The sequence below is a fragment of the Chelmon rostratus genome, chromosome 1 (genome assembly GCF_017976325.1).
Source record: "Chelmon rostratus isolate fCheRos1 chromosome 1, fCheRos1.pri, whole genome shotgun sequence".
NCBI classification, from domain to species: domain Eukaryota; kingdom Metazoa; phylum Chordata; class Actinopteri; order Chaetodontiformes; family Chaetodontidae; genus Chelmon; species Chelmon rostratus.
The window spans coordinates 28301050-28324466 of NC_055658.1; the positions used below are offsets into that span (position 1 = coordinate 28301050).

The following is a 23417-nucleotide window of genomic DNA, read 5'->3' on the forward strand; positions in this document are numbered from 1 at the left end:
CCTTAATCTCTAACATCTGCAAAAATTCTTTCTTCAAACACACATTTTTAGGTTTCCACTATAATTCATTAACTTGGAAAATCTTGAAAAGTATTAGATTTATGGTCAAATAGCAGATGTTAAGAAAGGTCAGAAATGTATGAGGATTTTCTGTTGGACGAGAAGCTTCAGATGGACCTCCGCTCAGAGGTGGTGCTGCTGATGGCAACCGAGCAAACTTTGTCAAACTGTAGTTTCGGAGGTGATGCTGCTTTAATTGCAGCTGCTACAGATGCTGGGTTGGGTCTGATGCTCTACATACTGCTGTACTTCTTACATGTGCCAGTTTTTGCATTCTGCCATCATGCACACATTCAGATGCTTCACGCTGCCTCTCTGGGATTCACATTGTTTCCTGCACATGTGCAATATCACGCATGAAAAGCAGAGGTCCTTCTTGGCAAGCGAACATCTGCTAAAGTGTAATCCACACAGAGACAAGAAGAAATGTGAAGCTGTTATCCTAGAATTTAAAACAGGTATCTAGAGTCCGCTCTCTCTGTTGAATAATGAATTCACGCAGACCATCTACATAATGAGATTAGTTAAAAGCTGTTTCTGCACACGTGAGCCGGAGAGTTTAAAACAAAGACCAGCTTTTCGGTTTCCTGGCAGCTCCTCAGAGACCGCACATCCTTTCATACGGTCACTTTTAACTCAGATGCATACAGCAGATGGCTGAATCAACGGCATTCCCCACAGCAGGAGGCACAGTCTCACTGGACTAATTGCATCCTCCAATTACAAAACTGTAGATCAAAAAAGCATTTCTTCAGTTACATCTACTATCATTACACGTTTGTTAGTTTGTTAGTTTCCTATGTAACACATTCATAAAGCTTATCTAATGCTAAGAAATAAATAAAAAGGTCACGGCCGAGGGTTAGCAGACAGGCATGTGGAGTCAGCTGTTTTGATTTGGACAAAATGCTTGTGAGAAAGCGAGAGCAGGATGTCACAGTGATGAAAACACAGGTGTTAATAATGCAATTAATGATGGCTGGAGGCCATTTAGCTGCTTCAGGTTTAAGGTCCTGCTGTTGTGCATTTTGGCTTATTATCATGCTGTCATGGCTTGCATGGACATTTGAATACGATGTTAGTATCATTAGTAACACCTGTGCTACTACCACACGATAAAATCTCTGGTGTGAAAAGCCCGGTTGTTTCACAAAGAACAAGTTGTTGTCAAGTTTTCAAATACCATTATGACAACAAACAAACTTCCATTCACCTCTATATTGTACTGGGTTAATTGAGATACCTGAACTCCTCAGGGCATTAAACCGTACCTACTCTACCATATGGGCAATGTGGGCAGGTGCCCAGTGCTCCTGAAGATAAAAAGGGCCTTCGATGATGAGAGAAAAAACTCAAATTTCTGTATGTAATTTCTCTTGATCTTGATAATTATCCAACCAGAATAATCAATCAGATTGATTGTTTTATTGGTGAGATTGGCTAATGGTCAAGGTGGGTGGGCACAGAGAGCAGGTGGCTTACATTGCGCAGATTCAAGATCAGTTTTTCTTAAGCCAAGTCGAGAATAAAAACAGTGCAATTACTTTCTGACTGACCCGTTGTATTTTAGGTTGTATCAAAGCCCAGCAGGGCTTTCAAAAGAAAAACAAGAAAGGAAAATGAAGAGAAAGAAGCAGCTGTATTCAAAAATATTCTGCTAATGAGAAGCTTTTTAAAAAAAGGCTAAAGAAAGTAAAGAAAAGGGGGGTGGAGCAGCTCCCAATCGCATTCCGATGGAGGATGTCGAGTAGCTAGTAGTAACAGTGTGTGTGTGGGAGGCATGAGGAGGGTTATTAACCACTCCTCTTAATGAATAGCTGCTGTTTGGCAGGACAGCCTTGAGATTTGTTGCAGCATCAAGACTCTGGCCACAGTTTGTCTCACCGCTTTACAATGAAGCCACTGATACAAAACATCACTCTGACAGAGAAGCCGGGGTTTTAAATACAAGGCAATGTTAAGAAAGTAAATAAATAGAAACTGATGATATATAGGGGACTATAGCCCCCATATCTGCTTGTCTACTGGATTATTTGCTTTACTTTTAATTTGAATGTCAAATCAGAGCTTTTCTCAAAATTAGTTTAAAGGTTTGAAAGGAGAAGCTTGAAAGGAGAAGCTTTGAAAGGAGAAGCAAAGGTTTGAAAGGAGAAGTTGAGCTGTAATAAAGTGAGTTTATATCAGGCTCTGGACCAAAATGGTCTCAAAGTGTCCCCAAAGGACCCAATCCCAGGAAGTCACTAACTAATTCAGGACAATAGCCCTCCCTGTATCATTTTCTTTACTTTTAACTTGAATGTCAACTTAAAAGTAAAGAAAAGAGCTTTTTTCAGAATTAGTTGAAAGAGTTTGAAAGGAGACGCTCAGAGATGCTGAAAAAGTTGAGCTATAATAAATTCACTTTGCAAAACAAGGTTGACATCTGCTGGTCACTGAGCAGAATTACACCTTTATTTTGAAAACGAGTGCATGAAGTCTTCTTTTCTACTGTTTATCAGTCTGATTTTGCAAGCACTGCACATATTTAGTTGTGTGCAGATATTGTAACTACTACTTCCAATCCTCAAGATGTGTTTGCTGCAGTCAAAGTGAGAGAGACTCAGCAGCACACACTGTTCAACCTCTTGGATCTCATTGACCTCTGTTCTTTTTAATTGTTCAGTTACAGTTCATAAAACAGCCCAATTTACAGCATGATTCTGTTGTATGAATCAGGTACTAATTAGTGGTGGAAGTAAAAGTAGCATTACCGCAGGGTAAAAATATTGTTACAAGTAAAAGTGCTGCATTTAAAATCTTATTTAAAGTACAAATGTATAAGCATTAAAATATACTAAAAGTAAAAGGTCAGAAAGGCCCATTTCAGAATAATATATATAATATTTTTGGATTATAATGATTGAGGCATCAGTGTGTGCTGTATGTAATGTGGGGGCTATGAGGTTCAGTGTCCAGGGCTTCCTGGGGTACTCATTGGGCCCTGTGTTAAATCACGGCTAACCCAGCCTCCATGGTTATTATATGGAACTGTATGTTACTAGAATAATGGTTGATTTTCAATGTTTAATTGCAATTTATGAGTAAACCTAACATTTAAAAAATCTAATTTAAATTAATCAGTTCGGAAATGCGAATGCTAAAGTCCCAACACACCCACTGTCCACTCACACAGGTGTTTTCACCTGTTTTGACTCATTAGACCGCTTCTCATGCTGCATCTGTGAAAGTGGCGCGACCCATCACTGTTATTGGTACATTCACTTGGGTGAAAATATTATATATATGTTGTAAAATGTAAACGTAGCAAGTAGCACGTTTTGAAATGATGGGGTTTTTTGTAATCAGGTTGGAAGTTATGAATTGGCCTACAAATCACAGCTCAGGGTTTACGGTGCACTGGTCGGTTCTGAATCCTCTGCTGCAATTTGATTGGTGGATTTGGCGGATAGGCGGGAACAAGGCGGCAACCAGGAAGTGGAGATGAGTTATGACAGAGAGATGTTTACTGTAGTTTAATGCCGCTAATTTTCCGTCGTTTGTTCCGATCAGAGACTGCTGTTAGCTGGACGAACAATACCCAATACGAAACTGAAAATGCAGAGTGCACGAAAACGTCGAGGCAACGATTTACACACGACAACACAAAATAGGTGTGTACACTTAACATTAACGTAAGCTAAAGTTACTGTTACCACAAGCGCCGCGTTGCTGTCAGTGAATGGAAGTGGTGTCGGTTGAGAAACTACAGAAACAGTGAAATTTAGAAACTAACTTCATTGTAACCGCTCGTTAGTAATTAAAATTCATTGTGTGCTCTGCTGCTTGTTCGTCCGCGTTTGTCCTGAAACGAATGTTGGACGCGGCGCGACTGCATGCAAAGTTAATGACTGAACGCGCAAAAGAAAGCGAACAGACGCGGAGACGCTGACGGTGGCGCGAATTCAGGTGTAACGTGTCTCAACTTGCAGCTTAATGTCAACGTTTGTGTCGTCAAGCTGTGTCGCCGTCTGTGCTTGATAAGCAGTGACTGATTGTAGAAACATGTGACATAAATAGATGCGATGCTGCTGGTGGTTAAACCGTTAGTTGACGTACCTTCCTCTTCTCTTCAGTCTGTGCACAGCTGGCCTTTAATCACATGACTGAACCACCAGTGCTCCAGCAGCAGAAGGACTCAGTACTCGCATTTCACTGCTTTTTATAATTTTGCCAGTTAAATCTGGAAATGTTGTGCTCATGTATGTTGGAGGGTGAGTTGTGGGTCCATGGATTGCTGTAAATAGCTGCATTTCCTTCCTGGTTTGGGAATGAATGACATTTCTTCTGGCCTGACTATGCAGCTATGTAGCAAGCTAAACACACTGTCAGTAATGAGTAAGGACAGTAGTTGGCCTTTGGGATTTACCTGGAAGCAATTGTGAAACTGTGGAAAGTATATTGACAACACATAGAATGATTGGTTGGTTTTAAATCAGAACATTCTGAGATACCATAAACAAGAATTAGACTAATATAAGGTACTGTTAACATTGGTTAGTATGACTACTGTGCATCTGAATCTTATTTTTACTGTTATAACCCTCACATGGGTTTTATTCTACATCATATTTTACATTAGGGTAGTACAAAGTATATGTTCTCCCTATGTCTGATGTTTTGCAGCACTTGGTGCAGGTAATATCTTGGCTGTAAAGCATTTTGAACTGCATTTCTTCCATGATAGGTGCTAACAGTATTACATAACAAGAGCAATTACACATTATTCAAAAAAGTTTAGAAGTTAGCTGTCAAATAAGTCATTGTACTGAATCAAAAATCACCAAACAGCTTAATAAAAAGACAACAGGGGTGACTCCCTGGGGTACAAACTGGAGACAATGGCCAGCTGCATCCAATTCCTTGATGCCCTCCAGCTCCGACTACCCAAGAACCACCAGACAACACACACACTCTCAACACATCAACAATGCAATACACACACGCCCTGTCAGAGGCCCTGCTAAAGATTGCATATATTAATGCATACATATTTATAGTGTATGATGAAAATACAAAGGCTGCACCTGCACACATATTTTCCTCCACCTTGTGGTGTCACATCCCATCTCAGCAACTGGTACCTTGATGCAATTTAAGAGTGAGACAGAGACATCAAAAATGAAAAAAAAAAAAAAAAAGTAACAACAATCACTGGCATAGGGATCTGGACACATCAGCAACTATACTGTCCTTTCCTTTAATATGACAAATGCCCAAAGAGTAAGGCTGCAGAAATAAGGACCACCTAAAAAAAACCCTGATTTGGACCTGAGGTTTACAGTTTCATGACTCATATTTTCATCCTTAAATGCTGTCTGGATATTTGAATGTCAAGAGACTGGCTTTCAGGCAGACATGAAGGTTGGCACCTCTGCCAATAGTCTGTGTCTGTTTTCCTGGTCTGAACAAACAGCCTGTGTACCCTTTGCACGACACTTACAGGCACGGCTGAAGGATGCACAGTGTATTCAGCTGTACACAGTGTCTCACTACATATGCTGAACCATAGTGACTGTGTTCAGCGTGTGACAGGAAATTGCACAGCTGCACACAGTGCACAATTCTGAACAGCTGCTGGTACAAATCATCATCACCTGACTGTGATTTAATGGTGTGCAGGAAGAAAACAAGAGCACACAGTTGTTAAAATGGCAAACTTAGAGTAATTTAACCATTAAACTTGTTAACTAAGTTTGTTTTTTTGTTTTCATTAGATATGCACACACCGTATTTGAATACATGTGACTATTTCCAAGCAAAGTGCTTTGTTAGTTTCTATGCAAAGGATGTAGCCTAACTGATTTAAAGGAGTAATAAAGCTGGTATGTAAAAAGGAGCAGTGGTAACCATGTGTTTTAAGCTGAATGTACTGCAGTAGTAAATGCCATCCTAACCCTTAGTTTACTGCAGTATTCCCAACAAATCAATGAAACACTTGACCTCTGTGCTGCCCTTTGCTTTTGTAATGTTGCTTTATTACAATGACTGACAGTCCCTGTAAATGTGTGTTAGCAGCACTCCTGGTGGTTTGAAGGAAAAAGTGGCACAGATGAAAAGGCAGCACTTCCACTGTGACCTGTGGTTCTTTCTGACTCTGCAGAACTGGATACTGGACTTTGGAAGGCCTATTGTCATGGTAAGGAGGCTCAATGCAGGTTTCACTTCATCAATACCTCATGCAGTTTTAAATAGTGCAAAGTATGATACAATGGGCGGTTACACCCCATTGACTGGAGCGATAAACACCAAATAGTTTCTTGGTATCATAATTTGTTAGATCATCCTTCCTCTGGAGTGGTTTCCCCTGAACAAGCCCAGTGCTGGAGACTATTTCCACATGGCCTACAATGTGATAACACCATTCCTAATGCTCAAGGTAAGTCTTAACACAACAAAGTGCTTTGGTGATGGTGAAAGAGAATAATACAAAGAATATTCAGTATGAGACAGTAAAGCTTGCTTGTTGTTAAAACAAATATTTTGTCAAAGTCTACACAGTACATCCCCAAATGGCATACATTTTAAAAGAGGACCCATCATGGCAACCACCAGAGCAGAACTGGTAAACAGCCAACATATGAAACAATCAACTGACAGGCATGATTAACCCCAACATGGACGAAACTGCTACTAGTGACAATGGTATTGATATGTGGAATACACAAATTATGTCAATGCACACACACACACACACACACACACACACACACACACAGCAGGAAGCTAAACAACCTTAGATGACAGTTATGAATGATATGTATTGTTGCATATTAATTATGCTGAAAGTCGCAAATTCCTTAGCGTTTCTAGGATCTGATTATGGTTTTATTCTCCATTATTCACACAAATTCCAATTTTGTTGTAGTTTTCTGTTGATATTGCAAACAAATGTTTTATTTTGCTGAATATTTAGTTTCGATTCTGCAGTGAGCTCATTTCCCCCCCACCCTGTCTTTCATGTGAATGAATCATGTGGCTGGGTGCGGAAACCCAGGGTTAAGTGAACTGGTTGATTCCCAGCTTTTTGAGTTATCCAACTTTTTAATGTTAAGCTGAGTAAAGGCCTGATTTAGCCTCAGTTCACATTAGATGTCCAATTTCCTTCAGTAAAACTTTTGTGTTTTCCTTTTGCTGGTTTTTCTAAAGCTAAATTGACAATCGGCACAAAGTAATAAGGTAGCCCAAGAGTGACATTTTCAAGGCACACTGATTACGTTCTTGCACACAACCACAAAGACCTGGGGCTTGATTCCTGACTGTCTGCAGTCTGGCACATCACAGCACTGACAACAACTGCAGAATATATCTGAAATAACAGAAGTCAAGGCTGGATGAGTCTCCACAGGGGCCCCTGGGCACTGAAGCTCGTCACCTCCCACACAGCACACATTAATGCCTGAATTATTAGAATCCAGTAATACAATATTTATTATTCTGAAATTGCCCATTCTGACCTTTTACTTTTAGTACTATAAGTATATTTTGATACTTATATATTTCTACTTTAAATCAGATTTTAAATGCAGCACTTTTGCTTGTAACAGTATTTTTACCCTGCCGTATTGCTACTTCTATTTCCACCACGGATTATTACCTGATTCATACAACAGAAGCATGCTGTAAATCGGGCTGTCTCACTTTGACTGCAGCAAACACATCTTGAGGATTGGAAGTAGTAGTCACAATATCTGCACACATCTAAATATGTGCAGTGCAAAATCAGACTGAAAAACAGTGGAAAACAAGACTCTGTGCTCTCGTTTTCAAAATAAAGGTGTAATTCTGCTCAGTGACCAGCAGATGTCACCTTGTTTTGCAAAAGTGAATTTATTATAGCTCAACTTTTTCAGCATCTCTGAGCGTCTCCTTTCAAACTCTTTCAACTAGTTCCAAAAAAAGCTCTTTTCTTTACTTTTAAGCTGACATTCAAGTTAAAAGTAAAATAAATGACACAGTGGAAGCAGATATGGGCAGGGTTATTGTTCTGAATTAGTTAGTGACTTCCTGGGATCGGGTCCTTTGGGGACACTTTGAGACCATTTGGTCCCTAGACTGATATAAACTCACTATATATACAACAATACAAAGGATACTGAGGGATTTTATTCATTTTCACAGTGTAGCCTACAAAAAAGAAACATACAAATGCAGATGGAACTGACAATGTTGTGAGTTACATCATCAGTTTCTATTTATTTACTTTCTTAACATTGACTTGTATTTAAAACCCCGGCTTCTCTGTCAGAGTGTTGTTCTGTATCAGTGGCTTCGTTGTAAAGCGGTGATAAAAACTTTGGCCAGAGTCTTGATGCTGCAACAAATCTCAAGGCTGTCCTGCCAAACAGCAGCTATTCATTAAGAGGAGTGGTTAATAACCCTCCTCATGCCTCCCACACACACACTGTTACTACTAGCTTGCTCAACATCCTCAGTTGGAATGCGATTGGGAGCATGGGATTGTTCCATCCCACTTTTCTTCACTTTTTTTAAGCTTTTTTTGAAAAAGTTTCTCATTAGCAGCTGTTTCTTTCTCTTCATTTTCCTTTCTTTGTTTTGGCAGCCCCACTCTGCTTTGGTTAACACCATCTATTCTGTGCTGCTTGGAAATTTTTACAGTACACTCCTCACCGATACAACCTAGTTATAGTGGGTGAGGCAAAAATTAATGGCACAGTTTTTATACCACCACTTGTCCAGCCATCTCAGCAATAACACAACCAACCTGATTGCTATTCTGACTAAATAAATATCAGAATCAAGAGAATGGTTCAAACTTTGTGTCATATTTCTGTGGAGCCCGATCGTGAAGGGCCCTTTCATGCTCAGGGGCCCCTCGGCACGTGCCCAGATTGCCCATGTGATAGCTCCAGGTATGACGGAAGTTACCTGCTTTTCTTAAGGAATGTGTGTTACTGAACCTAAAATGTGTCATGCACATTTGTATTCCTAAAAATCGGATGAATTTCCTTCAATATGCAGTTTGCGTAATATTCACAGAATGTGTGTGTTGCTGCTCCTTTCAGCTGATCGAGCGTAGTCCCAGGGCGCTGCCTCGCTCAGCGGTCTACCTCTGCATCATCACTTTTGTCATGGGAGCCAGCATCCACCTGGTGGGGGACTCCATCAACCACCGGCTCATCCTGAGTGGCTACCAGCTCCACCTGTCAGTCAGAGAGAACCCCATCATCAAAGACCTCAAACCTGCCTCACTGGTAAATACCGACTTTGTTTCAGTAGAGAAGGGTTTATTCCACGATGGGCATACTGGGAGTACTGGAATACCCTGAGAAAGTTGTTGGATCCTTTTTTAAACATTTTTTTCTTCAATATATTGTGTTTATTATCTGCTGTCGTGATTTCATACAACCAAAATCTGTTTGTGTTGCTTGTCACGGCTCCTCAGAGACAGTGTAGTGACTTTAAAGAAAGGAGCTGTTCTTGTCCTGTTTTGTGACACTTGTTCGATCCAGCAGAATTTATCCTGCTGTGTAAGAGTGTCGCTTATTTCTCTCTCTCTTTCTTCACTGCCATCACATCTTTTTTTGTAATCCCGATTTACGGACTAAATGCGGAGCATCGTGCTTTTGACAATGATGTGGTTGTCGACAGGATATTATAGGCTGATGTACGGCATATCTGGGGCTTCGCAGTATGAAAGGTGGCTGTTATGTGTTTGATTCATGTGAAGATTTTAGGCAGTAGCTTGATTTGTATCTCTCTACTGCTTCCTGGCCAGCGGAGAAACCATTAGTGATTCACTTTACGTGCACAAAAGCAGAAACCAGTCAAGGCCAGAATGATAAAACATGTTTAGACGTGCTGCAATAACCTGATTACTCAAAAGCCAACATTTATATGTACAATTTGATTTCTCGCCAACTGTCGTCCATATCTCAGGAACAAGATTGCAGTATTATAAGTCAAATGAAAGTGAATGTTATGTAAGAATCCTGTTTAGGGATGTGTTGCAGAAGCTGGTTGTTTATGGTTTGAGTGACAGCTCAATGATAGATAGATAGATAGATAGATAGATAGATAGATAGATAGATAGATAGATAGATAGATAGATAGATTGTGAAAAAGACTATAAAGAACAAACTATACATAATAAAATATCAAAATAGCAAGCAGTAAAAAAATTATATACATAATAATAAAATAGCAAAATAGTAAACAGTAGTAATGAAAAGTATTGCACAAAAAAGAATATCTACAGCAAATGGCAGTGTGTAAAAAATGAAGTGTGACATGACTGTAAGCATTACACACTGTTAAAAAAGTGAAAATTTGTGAAATAGGACTATAAAGAACATGAGAGAGTACACAGTTTGTTTGTTTTTTTGCTGTGTACTTGTATCTGAATTTTATCCTGCTGTGACAACAGAGTCATTTCGACTTATTTTAGTGTCTGGACAGTTTTAGTCAGACTTTGTATTTAATTGTTTTTGATACAAGGATGCACAGCTACAAGAAATAAGCTTTTCATGCCACCACACTGCTGATGCTTTCAGAGTTATGAGTTATGACTATATTGTACCAGATCAAGAAATCAGGTTTGTCTAGCAGACAGCATGCTGTGTATCATTGGATCTTAACCCAAAAGTGGAATCAGATATTTCTGATTTCTGATGTTTCAGAAGTCAGGGTCCTCAGTGTCCTTACATTCAGTGGTCTCTGAATCACTGGTATACTTGCAGCACACATGTCTTTTAGTTCGTGTGTGTCGAGTCAAGAAATAATACGCATCCGTCTGAGAGAGTACATAGTACTGTCAGTGCAGACGTCTCTGTTTGATGCTGTCCAAGTTGAGCACATTCAATCCAACTGTGCAATTATTTAAGTATTCGCTTGTTTTAAAGAGCACATCTATAGACGCTCATCTGGTTTGTTGGTGAGCTCCACAAGGGCTTACAGTATGAGCACTCACGCTTTCAGATTTCACACGCTCTGATACATGTGGAAAAGCAACAGTTATTTGCAGGGCATCTTTTTTTCAGGTAATTACAAGCAGGCGGGATGTTGATTTAAATGTAAAATGTTGAAATGATCACATTCATAATTCATGAAATAAGATAATGAAAGCATCTGCATCTGTTATGTTTCTCCACTCATTTATTTATTCAGGGGTTTTCCTCCAATTTCCCACCTGTCATGCACCACTTTAGCATATGACTCATACTAAACTACTGGTACGAAGTGTCAATGATACTAGAACAGTAGGTGGCACTGTTGCATAAGACAGGGTGGAGTAGCAAAGCACTTTCCTTCCAGTGCAGGATAACATACAGTACATACCATTAATCTTGTGTTGAGTTTTTTATCTTTTCAGCTTTTTTGTCCTCCATTCACAGATTGACTCCTTTGAGCTGCTGTATTATTATGATGAACAGCTGGGACACTTAATGTGGTATGTATTTGAATCTGAAGGATAAATCTGATTAACAGAGATTAAAAGAGCAAAAGTGTAGATTCAGAGAATGTAAACACAGCGGAGACTGTAAGAACTGCAGCCAGTTATCAGTGTGCTGGAATATGTGGCTGTTTTCCCATCTAGATACAGCTCAGTTTTTAGGATGAGGAGACTGAACAGGTCTGTGGTGGCAGTTTAAACTGGCTGTGTGAAGCCAAGTGTGCTGGCTGGAAAATGAATCCAACAATATGAGGAGGAAAAGAGGCGGAATCAGGAAATTTAGTCTGATAACTGGATCTCTTTTGAAAAAAAAAAAGTATTTTAAAAATGTGGTGAAATGGGATTTCATTGCATGCATTGAGAAGTAGAGGTATATCTCTCCCTCGCTTTCCTTTTACTTGAATAGGCCACTAATTTTATGGCTCAGTGGGCTGAAAAAAGCCTGAGCATTATGTTTTCAGTCCGGCATTGACAGAATTTCACCTTTTCTAAAAATCACACTTTCCACAAAGGCATTTTTTCCTGATGATTGGTTAGCGACAGTGGAGAGGTGGCAGGAAACAAGGGGAGAGAGATGGAGAACGGCACGCAACAAAGGTCCCTGGTTGAATATGAACATGTCTTTGGCATTTCTGTGCCGTCACTGTTGTGACTGTATTTGACCAGTATTTGTGTGTGTGCATCTTTAGCACTCAGAGAGAGAGAAGTCCTTGTACCTGCAGATATACTTGGCCAACAAAGGTGATTCTGAAAATCCTGAAAAAAAAAACACCCATGCCCCAACTTAGCAGAGCCGAAGATGACGTCCACAAATGTCATTTGTTTGCCATGTTTTCATCATTTTTGCTCCAAAATCGTTTTTTTTCCCCCACATTTTTGGCGAATAATTAATCAGCTCAGGTTGGTTTATTTTGTTTTAGAACGCAACTGGTAAGAAAGAGTTTGGTATAAAAGCTCTGTGTCTATGGTTGCCTGAGTTTGAACAGTGGTTTAACTGTTGAGTGAGTTTCAGGTGCTCTGATATGATTTGAACTTATACCTGCCAGACGTTTTCTACAGCCTTGGTACAATATTTATGAATTATTCATTGGTTTTGGCTCGGCCTTGTGCTGAGCACACAGGAGCTTTGTAAGGATCTTTGTCGAGGGTCTTAACCGTTTATGTGAAATTAGGCAGATAAAACGCATGCTGTTCCTCTTTGCTAAATTTTCCATCATTCCTTTAGAAAGAAATATTGAATCTAACTCTAATTTAATTCTAGGTATATTCCTTTCTTCATAATTCTGTTCATCTACTTCACCGGCTGCTTCACCAAGGTTAAAGAACAGAAGAAGATTCCCGTCTCTGGTTGGCTGTTGCTGGGACCCAACTCCCTCTACTATTGGTCAGTCGCCTTCTCGCATCTTTGAAAAGCCTCTGCGTGTATGTTCTCCGTGAATACATAACTGGAATGTTTCGTGCAGGGAAAAAAAGTTTGTAGACATCCTTGGCTTTTCAGTTGCCTTAATGTCAAGAAACACTGAAGGAACAGTGAGGCCTGACAACAGGTCTTTAATAAACGCACATTTTAGAGATGCCTTCCCTGTCCGTGACACAAGAGGTGTTTTGTACTTTGTGATGATTTCGACTTTCATTGTAAAACTGATGTCTAAGTGTCCTGGAAAAATATTTTTCAGCTGTATTGTGTCACTCCTTAACGGTTAGTGTTTCTCTCTCTTGCTTTTTCTTTCATTTCTTCAAGGTACTTGGTCACCGAGGGACAAATCACTGAACTCTTCCTCCTCACCTTCCTCGCCATGGTTGTCTTGACGAGACATCAACAGCGTAAAGGCCTCAGCCCAGACAGCAACGGCCTGTTCCTGTTCTATAGTTTCAGTGTTACCGCGCTCCTGGTGGCGGTGTGGGTGGTCTACCTGTGGAACGACGCCGTGCTACGCAACAAGTACCCCGGACTCATTTATGTGCCAGAGCCGTGGTCCTACTACACCTTGCATGTGAAGAAGAGCCGCTGATTTGCATGTGTCCAGGTCTGTGTGCCGCTGTGTTTGAAGAAAGAGTGTTTGTGAACGCCTCACGAACCGACTGCTGCATTTGTTTTCTTCAGATTTCCTGTGACGGAGATCGCGGCTGCACTGATGACGATCGATGACGCTTGCTGATGTGCACCTACCTCACTGTTAAACACAAGGGTCCGCTAACCTCAGCCATATTTAACCAAAGAGGATTTGTCTCCTCAGTCTGTTTCTATCCTGATACACACAGACGTTAACAGTAGTTAAAATAGTGATGTTTGGTGAAATGTTGCTCTATTCGTCTGACTTGAGGATTGAGGCACATGTTTTTTAATTTGATATTTAAGATGTTTAAATTTTTTAGCACATTTTGCTTTTACAATCCCTCATGTTAGCACAGATGGCAAATGACAAAGTTGAGCTTTTAGGAACAAACTCCAGGTGATTATATGTGTGGTGCGTTCACTGAAAAATGATATAAACGATTCTTATCTTGCTTAAGCTCACAAAAGAACCTAATCAAGAGACTGAATGTTGTGATGTTTATCTTTATTAGCTTCGAACAAAAAAAGTGTTCAATAAATTGACTGCGAGGTGCAGCTGCTCATGTCTGGCTTCCAAGAAAGAAAAGAAGATGGTAGTTATTCCTGCCTGATTGTCTAAATAAACTGGTATTTGACATAATAATAATAATTGAAGTTAAATAGCACTTGTCAAGCAGGATGCACAACGTGAAGGTACAGGGTGCCATTATAAAAAGTAAATACAACAATTCAGATGCAACAAAAATAAAGCCAATCAATATGTGTTCTGCAAAAAAAAAAAAGTAATTAAACAGCAGTATAAAGCCAAAAGAGCATAAAAAGAGACAGAAGAGTATCATGACGGAGCCATGACGCCAACGACAGGCTCTTCTGGTCAGTCAGAAAGGCACATCTGTAAACACATGTTCTGAGGCAGGATTTAAAAACGGAAAACTAAACCAACTGTTTAAAACACTCTCAGGTTATTGAGGTTTCACACTTTGACACACTTGATATCATCGTTCATTTAAACGTCAGACCTGTGAGCATTATATTTCCGTATGTGGTCATTGTAGAGCAGCCTCATTGATGGACACACTGATGGACACACTGCGGTTCTTTATTGCATCATTATTGTACATTTTGTTATTTTTTCATACAGTGTTACAGTGTCCACAATGAAACGACGTGTCTTGTGCAGATGCTTTTACATTGAAAAGGTGATGGAAACAGGCGCGGATGACTTTGAGGATAGAAAAGCTGTTTTTTTGTGGACATCTCTGCTTTTTTTTATTGCTCTTAATGTAAATGTTTTGTGTCTGTACAGTATTGTTCCTTTGCTTCAGATCACTTTGTTGCTTGTAGAAAAATGGTTTAGTTTCTAGTTCCTCACGCGTTAGATTATGTATGTTTATCTGAATTAAAATGGTAAAATTGACGCACTTGCTGGTTATTACTCAAATTTTTCTCCTAAATTACCTAATTTGAACCAGAATGTGCTTTAAATCAGCTCCCTTTAGAGGGAGCATAACACTGTTTAGTTTGAGACAACACACACAGTTAAAATTGTTTAAAATCTTATTATTTATTTGGTGACAAACAACTTCCTCCTATTATACGACACTTTTAGTATCACATGGCGATTGACTGACAATAATTGGTCCCCTCCTTTTATTGGAGGGGTGGAAAGAGAAAGGACAAAGCAGCACTGTGGATCTGGTATCTGTGTTTCCACAGCAACACATATTAAATTACGTCAAGGCTTACAGGTGGTGGACTTTAAACAGCGGTGGAGAGACAGGTGACGTGGGCGACCGAACTCTCTCCTTCCTGGAAAGAAACAAAGCAACTGCAGACATGGTAAGAGCAAGGCGTTCTTTCTGTTTCTTTTCTAATCCTTTTTCAGGTGTTTTCTAATGTAACAGCAATGTCTCTGAGCTTAAATGACACCAAACTGTCGCCTTGCAGGCTAAATTCTTCACACCAGTTCAAATCAGTGGTAAGAGTATTTTACAGCACTGCATGTTTTCCAACTATTATTATGTATGTTTAGTAACATATGCATGGTGAAAAAACACTAAATAATACAATGAAATAAACTCTGTTGATGAAGTCCAATACTTTTTCCATTTTCCTTGCAGAGTTCAAGGAGTGCTTCTCCTTGTATGACAAGAAGCACAAGGGCAAGATTGACGCCAAAGACCTGATCACAGTTATGCGCTGCCTGGGTACAAGCCCCACGTTCGGCGAGACTGAACGACATCTGCAAGTTCACAAAATCGGTAAAGCTATTCGGATTTGTTCGTCGGCCAGTCAAGGTTGTGCAAACGTGTTCAGGGTGCTGATAGTGGCCAAAACAGGAAAGTGACACCCTGTTGTGGTTTTCTACACATTACAGAGGTGGGAGCTCTTCATGCAGCAGAGGTGCTGGAGTTTAAACTGTGTTTAACTGTCTGTGTGTGTGGTTATTACGGGTGGTGCTGATGGTGAGCAGGTTTTTTGGGAAATGTGTAGCATTTTTTTCTGCACACATTATTATGTTATTGTGAAGTCTTGAGTTGAAGTGTTTCATTTAGCTCAAAATTACAAATTTGCAATGCATGTATGTTTGCACAACATACATCTCTGTCCTGAGACCACTGAAATAGATATGGAAAAAAAGGGAGAAGCCTTAGGAAGAGCAATAAGGAAGGGATACTGTGCTCAGAACCAATTTTACTGCACATGCTAAATGTAATGAAACTTAAAAGCTCATGCACACTTTATCTTGATTATTTCACACTATAACAGAACAAACAATTGTGCTTCATCCGTGTTTAGAAAAGACAGGTGAGCTGGACTTCTCCACATTCCTGATGATGATGCACAGACAGATGCAGCAGGAAGACCCCAAGACAGAAATCCTGGAGGCCTTGAGGATGACGGACAAACAGAAGAAAGGCTACATCCAGGCCTCTGAGCTCCGGACCAAGCTCACCATGTTGGGAGAGAAACTGACCAACAAAGAAGGTAAAATAGATGCTGACTGTTCAACCTCCAGCTGAAACAGAAAATGTAAACTCGAGCAGCAAACAGGAGGAAGCCGCTACGTTGCTGTGTTGATAGAAAGCTAGTTTATTATCCATTGCTCTATAATATGAAGTTTAAGTGCTGAACTTCAACTTAAATTTAAAGTTATTAACACTTTTTATACATTCACCTAAATAAAAAAGTACTATATTGTTCATCCAACATGGATGTGAACCGGCCAAAATACCTTTTACACTTTCATTCAAAGTCCAGTGTGTGCAAGGGGAGGCAATACAATGAATAACTCATCTCTCTCCGAATGCTTTACGACTGCAGCGAATGCCAAACTGCCAGTGGTAAAGAGGAGCTGTTGGGGACTTGAGGTGGCTGTGAGTCAGCCTGTTAATATTAGATAACACTTTGACTGATGTTGGACGTAAATCAGCACATTTCAGTCGAAGGAATGGCATCTAGCCCAACCTGCGTCTGCCGGCTCTGACCTCACCACTCTTGCCCTCCACACCTCACAACAGCAGTGTGAAACTGTGGTGGAAAGCTGCAGCCACACACGTCTGAATTCCTTGAAAATGTGACCCTGTGTGTGTAAAGGCTGAAGCATGAACTGAGAGGAGAATGTCAGGTAGTTCACAAACAGCAGTCAGTCTTTTTTTAGTTCGCTCTCAGTTCTGTCCGGCATTCTCCACTTCAGGACGCAGCGGATTCTGTCAACATGGACGTTTTGTTTCATGTGAAGTGATGACAGCAGAGCCAAAGCACCAAAAATGGATTTTCCAACATTTCTGAAGCGGAGAGTTTGATGGAAGGACTCCTGCAGGGGCGCTAATATCTGGTGACATTTTTTGTTTTTGAAAGCCCCAGATCAGTCATTCATAGTCGCAGTCTTCAAAGCAACATAAAGATTGAATCCACAGCGCTGTGAGTGTGCTGCCTCTGGATTGCTGCTGTGCACGTAAAGCAGTTTATATATAATTGAAGCTCGGCTGCGTCCCAGTGGGGAGACTTCCATCAAGTTGTTGGATTCCTGAACTACTGAAGCAGATCGTGATGCTATGCACTATGATACAAGAGCAGACAATAATGCTTTGTAGCTGCACAGCCACTAACTGTAGCTGCTGCTGGTTTGACTTTAACAAAGGTGAGAAAACATTCTGCTTAAATTATACTTTGTGAAGAATGTACCAAGCACGCTGTACCATTTTTGTCACCGTCAAGTATACTTCTAAGTGTATTCAAGTAGTCCTTGAGTAGCACTTTAGTAATACTTGAAATAAGATAAAATTTTATTTATCGCCAGACTATTGCACAGAAGAATAAACAAAACAGTAAATGCTATGCAATATTGCACAAAATGTAAAAGGAAATATGTAATATTGCACGAAAAGTATGGATATGAGCTTAATTGTCAAACATCAACATAGTCTTATGTTAAGTGGTGCAGGAGTTGAATAATCTGCCAGCTGTGTCAGGCCGGGACTTAGACGCAGAGATTTCAAACAACACAGATTTTTTTTTTTTTTTTTTTTTTACAAGCAACCTAGGGACTTCTTTGCCGAGTGCAAAACAATTGGCTATAAAACTTAACAAACGTAACAAAAAATGCTCCGAAAGGAGGATCAGAAACAAACAACAGAGGCTACAAAACTTGATAAACCAAAAACGCTCCTGAAGGATGAAGAACACAGAAGGCTATGAAAAAGATAAACTCAACAAATGAAAGAACCTCACTAGAAAATCTAACAAAACAAAATACACTCCTAAAATACGGAGGAACTAGTCACTAAATCACAAAGGTTAACAAACAAGAAGTCACTCTCAACAAGGAACTACAATTCGGCTAAGCTACAAACAAGATCAAGAAAATAAAAACTAGATTATTAAATTTACAAACAAAAAACACTCACGAAGAGGAACAAGGCTTACAAGAACAGTAACGCTGTGGCCGTGGACGAGGGACAAAGAGAGGCTCGGGTGAGTCGACCTACGGACAAAGACACACTGGCACAAGACAAGGGAGACGCAGACTATTTAACACATGGAGGTTAATGACGAATGAGGTGGAGACAACAGGTGATCAGGGCGGACACACAGGTGACAAATGAGGAAGGGCAAGTGTTCTGAAACGAGAGGAGAGTTAGACCTTCAAAATAAAACAGGAAATGACAAGACAGAAAACCCAAAGACGAGACAAACTTCACCACGGTGTGACAAGCTGATGGAATGAAGGACACTTGAACTGTACATAGCTGCTAAATTGGCACAACTTTTTACTTTTAGGACATATCATTCTTTTGTTAATGTAAGGAAAGCGCAAACTAAGCCTTCATTATGATCACTAATCACGGCACTGTCATCACAAATACAAAAAATAAGGATCTACAAGCCAGCGGCACAAAGAGGGTTTGAACAGCGAAATAATTATAAGCAATGAGTTTGACGACAGCTACATTATTTGCTGCCCATTTGTACTATTTTTAAAACTGTTTTGGGTAAAGCAACTGTTAAATGTACTGAAATTACTAGCAGTAACCCATGCAAACATACCGTTAGCTAATTGCTAACCGTTTTAACGGACACCACCTCATAATACGTTCTGTGCAGATACTGCTCAAGAACTTCTTTTAATGTGTAACGAGTCCGGTAATATCTGTCACTGAATTTTTTGAACAAAAATGGTAAATAATGAGTAAATACACTCACCAAAGGGCATCGTTTCTGCCTGCTGTTGCCATAGCTGGGTGAGCTTCACCCCTCTCTGTTTCGGGGTCACAGATCACAGGTCACAGGTGGAGCGTAACGTGATTGGCTGGTTGTTGAACGATTTGATTCAGGGATCGATTGCTTCTGTTTTGTTACCCGGATGTTGACTCTGAATTTTTGACACTGAATTTTCGACACTGAATTTTTTTACACTGGATTTTTTGAGACATTGATTTTTTTTTTACACTGAATTGTTTTAGACATTGGAAAAAAATCAGAGGCAAATAAGATTCAATGCTTGAAATTCTATGACTTTTAAAATTCATAGTCTGATTTCGATGCAAAAAAAAAAAAAAAAAATCAGTGCCAGAAATTCAAAGCAAAAAAATTCAGTGCTAAAAATTCAAATTCATACTCCGATGGCACAGATTTGCTTCCATACTACTTTAATTGTTTAATCTACAACACTGCATCACACTGTATAAATTAAACAGATTTTTTGTGTAAAATCTTCATTTTCCAAGTAATTATTAAATAAATGTAGTGGATTAAAAGTATAATATTTCCCTCTGAAACGTTGTGGAGTACAAGTATAATATGCAAGCACTGACGTACAAGTGCCTGAGCACTGTACTGCAGTGCAGTATGTGAGTTAACATTCCACCCCTGTGTTAAACATCTCAGAATAACAGCAGCAATAACACTGATGCTACCTTACACAGATTTATAGTAAGATTTGGCTGTCTGCTATTTTCTTTTTATGTTGTTCATGCTAACAAATTGTTGAATTCACCACATTAGAAACATTTATGAGCTGTGAAATTGAGTCGAAATCCCCAATAATAAGGTGAATCGTTTCAGTTTTGCTAACGATAACTCCAGGAGTACGCTCAGCCTGGCTCAGCACAGGGGTTGTGGTTGTCACCAGCGCTCCACTTTGAAGGAGTCGTTGTCAGAAAGTCAGAAACTCCCACAGGCAAAGAGCAGGAGGGACTCTGTAACCTCGGCGTCCTGAATAATCGTGGGAGAAAAATGAGCTTTCGGGCAGCTCTTCTTGTCGAGGTCACTGATAAAGCTGTTTCACTGTCTGCTTTGTCTAGTGGATGAGCTCTTCACGGAGGCAAACGTCAAGTCAAACGGCACCGTCAACTATGAGGAGTTCACTCAGATGGTGACGCTGCCGCCCATCGATTACTGATTTTTCATGGAAGAAGCTTCAAAACACCAGCCGTGATGAGGAGTTGAACACATGAATGTGACTGAAGACACTGTGAAGCACTGATGTTGTACTGTTTGTAACTGACACTATATGACATGGTTTGGCATGTTAGTCTTTTAACGGGATCAGACTTTAAAACCATTAAATGCTCAGTCCACCCTTTGTCGACCTTCCACCCAAACACATTAGTTTGACTTGACATAAGAGACGTGTAAGAGACTTTTTACGCAAGCTTTATTTTGTAGTATAAAGCACAGTATATAAATAACCATACATAGTAACACATCAATGATTAATAAATGAATAACATTTTCTCCACAAAATAAACTTGTTGTGTTGCATATTAACAGCTGATTCAAGTTTACAGTGGGGTTTGTTAAGAATGAAGACTGTATAATGCTGTACATGGAGACTGCGGGCAGGTAAGCATCATATTAGCCACTTGGCTAGAGTCCTGATGTTGTGCTTGAATCAATACAAATACAAAATGTACCAATATGAATCTTTAAAAACAGAAAAAGTACAGAAAAAAAATAAGCTCAACAAACTAGATTGAGAAAAAGAAGAAAAAAAATCTGATTTCAGTTACAGTTAAAGGCTTAATCCCTGCGGTCAAACATCAACTGTATTTCAGTGTGGAAATAAGTTTAGAAATGGAAAGCGAACGTATCAATTAGAAATGTGATTGACCCTTCGTTACTCCCCTCTGCTGACTGTCCAATCAGTTTAGCACTGGGTATGTCAAGTTTTGGACTCTTCTAAATTGTCTCTAAATCTGGTTAGTTGTTCATTTTCTTTGCCTTCAAAAACAAAAAAAGCGAGCAAAAGTGTAAGGAATAGAAAGACATTTTTACAGCAGATAGATATCGTTTCCTACGGGTGGAACTAATAACAACATCTGTGTCCAGCTGTGCTTTTCCTACCACGATCTCTGCTGTAAAAAAGGCTTAATAAAGCATGTCTGCTCCAAGGTAGGCAGCTAACATCAGCATGCCTGACTTCCCTCACTGCCTACAACAGCACATTAGCATTGCTACTACAGTCAAAAGGGCATGACGTTAGCTACCGAACTACATTAGTTGTGCTTTAGAAGGTACGTTAAGTAGCTCTTCTCATTGGGGCTCACGCACTGAATGTTTGTGAGCCGGCCTCAGTGGCTACTGTGTCAAAGGTTAGTGGTTCTGTCCTGCTCCTCATTGGATCTGGGAAGATTTAACAGCAATACATTTGCCAAACCTTCATCTGTTCCTCATGCATCACACCTGTTTTGTAAAAGTGAAACATACTGAAGGACCTACATGGTGAGACCTGGTGCCTGGCACCTAAGCTTTAGCACATGATTGTGGTGTGGAGGTAGCAAGGTATTATCTACAACCCCGATTCCAAAACAGCTGGAACGGTTTTACTCACAATGGTTTCATGAAATGTTTCTGAGCCCATGTTCTAATCTCCTTTATCCAAACATGTGTTCACAAAGTGTTGAACCTCGCTCCATCCTCGCTTGTGAACAACTGAGTCTTTCCAGGATGCTCCTTCAATACCCAATCATGATACTATCACCTGTTTCCAACCAACCTGTTCACCTGTGGAATGTTTAAACAGGTGTTTTTGGAGCCTTCCACATCTTTCCCAGTCTTTTGTTGCTCGTGTTCCAACTTGTTTGAAACTTGTTGCTGCATCAAATTCAGAATAAGCAGATATTTACAAAAATCAATAAAGCTGATGAGCTCAAACTTAACATAGAATCTTTGTGCTGTTAATTGAGTATGTGTCAAAAAGGATTAGCAAATTATCCCATTCTTTATTCTATGTATGTTTTACACAGCATCCCAACTTTTCTGCATGCATGACCTCAAACACTCCAGACACTACTCCATCGCCTAACATCCCCCGCTCAACCTTGAGGGGAAAAACAATGTAATGTTTTTTTGGACCTGTTATCCAGCAGCACCTTCAAAGGTATTTCCGTGGTGTTGCTGTTCTACATTTTGCCTGTAATGAAAAAATGTTAGTCCAGGGCAAAACCAATGTTAAAACCCAGTATTTCCACAGCCTGCTCTGCTCCTCTTTATCCCTCCTCTCTGCTGAATCACACATTAAGTCTGCAGCAGTCTCCTGGTAGGCTCAGTGTGTGGAAATATTGGATTTAAGTGTTAGTTATGCTTCTGAACACACATTTATCTTTCTGGACAGACAGTAGACGTGTGGGATCACAACATTTCTTTTGAGATACCGAAGATAAGAACAACTGCTGGAAAACAGATGAAGTTTTGACTTTATAGAGCGCTATGTGACTGGATCAAAAAGTAGCGAGTGGAGTTGTGATGGCACAAACAGGGCTAGTTTGTAGCTATTAAATGCATATTAAAGGCCTACTTTCAGGGTCGGCGGAAACATCAAAAAGTGAAGTGGTCACAGAGTTTGAACCACTTATTACTCAAATCAAATCTGCCAGTGACCATGGCCGTTTCATTTGGAAAATCAATGGACACCGATTGCAAATGAGAAGCCTGCTTTCGCCTTCTGACTGCTATCAAGGACCCATTGTTGGAGAAATGCATTTAGATTCTTATTTTGATTGGCCAGACCACCGTGGAGCCGTCCTCCTCAGTTTATCCTATGATTCGTTCAACCCGAAGGACAATTCCAAAGGTGTATGGCTATAATTTTGAGATATCAAACCCAACAAGGTAGCATCTGAACGTTGCTTTAATTGCTTGTTCTCAGCATCCAGCTGAAAACTTCAAAGAGACTTTCACTCTAAACACACATTAAAGTAAAAAAACAAAACAAAACACAACACCTTTTCCGGCCAAACAATAGTCTTTCACATGTACATATAACGTAGGTCAGGGAACGACACTGATCACTTAAGACCTCTGTGTGATATGTAGCTACACTCCAGCTGTGGCTCGGTTCCTGTGTTG

The 23417-nt window shown here is 39.9% G+C and overlaps 2 protein-coding genes across 4 annotated transcripts; both read left to right on the plus strand.

Annotated features, from left to right (window-relative positions):
- The first annotated feature begins 3543 nt into the window (after window positions 1–3543).
- cln6a (CLN6 transmembrane ER protein a) lies at window positions 3544–14398 on the plus strand. 3 transcript variants are annotated; one of them, XM_041940629.1, is made up of 8 exons: window positions 3544–3710; window positions 6112–6235; window positions 6377–6475; window positions 9123–9311; window positions 11451–11506; window positions 12771–12893; window positions 13251–13536; window positions 13614–14398. In XM_041940629.1, exons 1-7 carry the CDS (start codon window positions 3655–3657, stop codon window positions 13519–13521), a joined length of 918 nt encoding a protein of 305 aa, XP_041796563.1. In that variant the 5' UTR covers window positions 3544–3654; the 3' UTR covers window positions 13522–13536; window positions 13614–14398. The 3 variants fall into 3 exon arrangements, with proteins under 3 accessions (XP_041796563.1, XP_041796555.1, XP_041796571.1); XM_041940621.1 differs by having other exon boundaries at window positions 13251–14398; XM_041940637.1 differs by having other exon boundaries at window positions 6115–6235; window positions 13251–14398.
- Window positions 14399–14615: 217 nt separating this feature from the next.
- calml4a (calmodulin-like 4a) lies at window positions 14616–20976 on the plus strand. Its single transcript, XM_041940648.1, has 5 exons — window positions 14616–15404; window positions 15513–15543; window positions 15686–15826; window positions 16365–16553; window positions 20372–20976. The coding sequence occupies exons 1-5, from the start codon at window positions 15402–15404 to the stop codon at window positions 20467–20469; spliced, it is 462 nt and encodes a 153-aa protein (XP_041796582.1). The 5' UTR covers window positions 14616–15401; the 3' UTR covers window positions 20470–20976.
- The last annotated feature ends 2441 nt before the right edge of the window (window positions 20977–23417 follow it).

Bases quoted from the DNA above. Each gene is read 5' to 3' on its own strand.
- cln6a (XM_041940621.1), top strand. From the start codon at position 3,655: ATGCAGAGTGCACGAAAACGTCGAGGCAACGATTTACACACGACAACA. The intron at 6,476-9,122 runs GTAAGTCTTAAC...TGCTCCTTTCAG, and splicing joins CACCATTCCTAATGCTCAAG to CTGATCGAGCGTAGTCCCAG. The intron at 11,507-12,770 runs GTATGTATTTGA...ATTTAATTCTAG, and splicing joins CAGCTGGGACACTTAATGTG to GTATATTCCTTTCTTCATAA.
- calml4a (XM_041940648.1), top strand. The intron at 15,544-15,685 runs GTAAGAGTATTT...TTTTCCTTGCAG, and splicing joins CACACCAGTTCAAATCAGTG to AGTTCAAGGAGTGCTTCTCC. The intron at 15,827-16,364 runs GTAAAGCTATTC...ATCCGTGTTTAG, and splicing joins TCTGCAAGTTCACAAAATCG to AAAAGACAGGTGAGCTGGAC.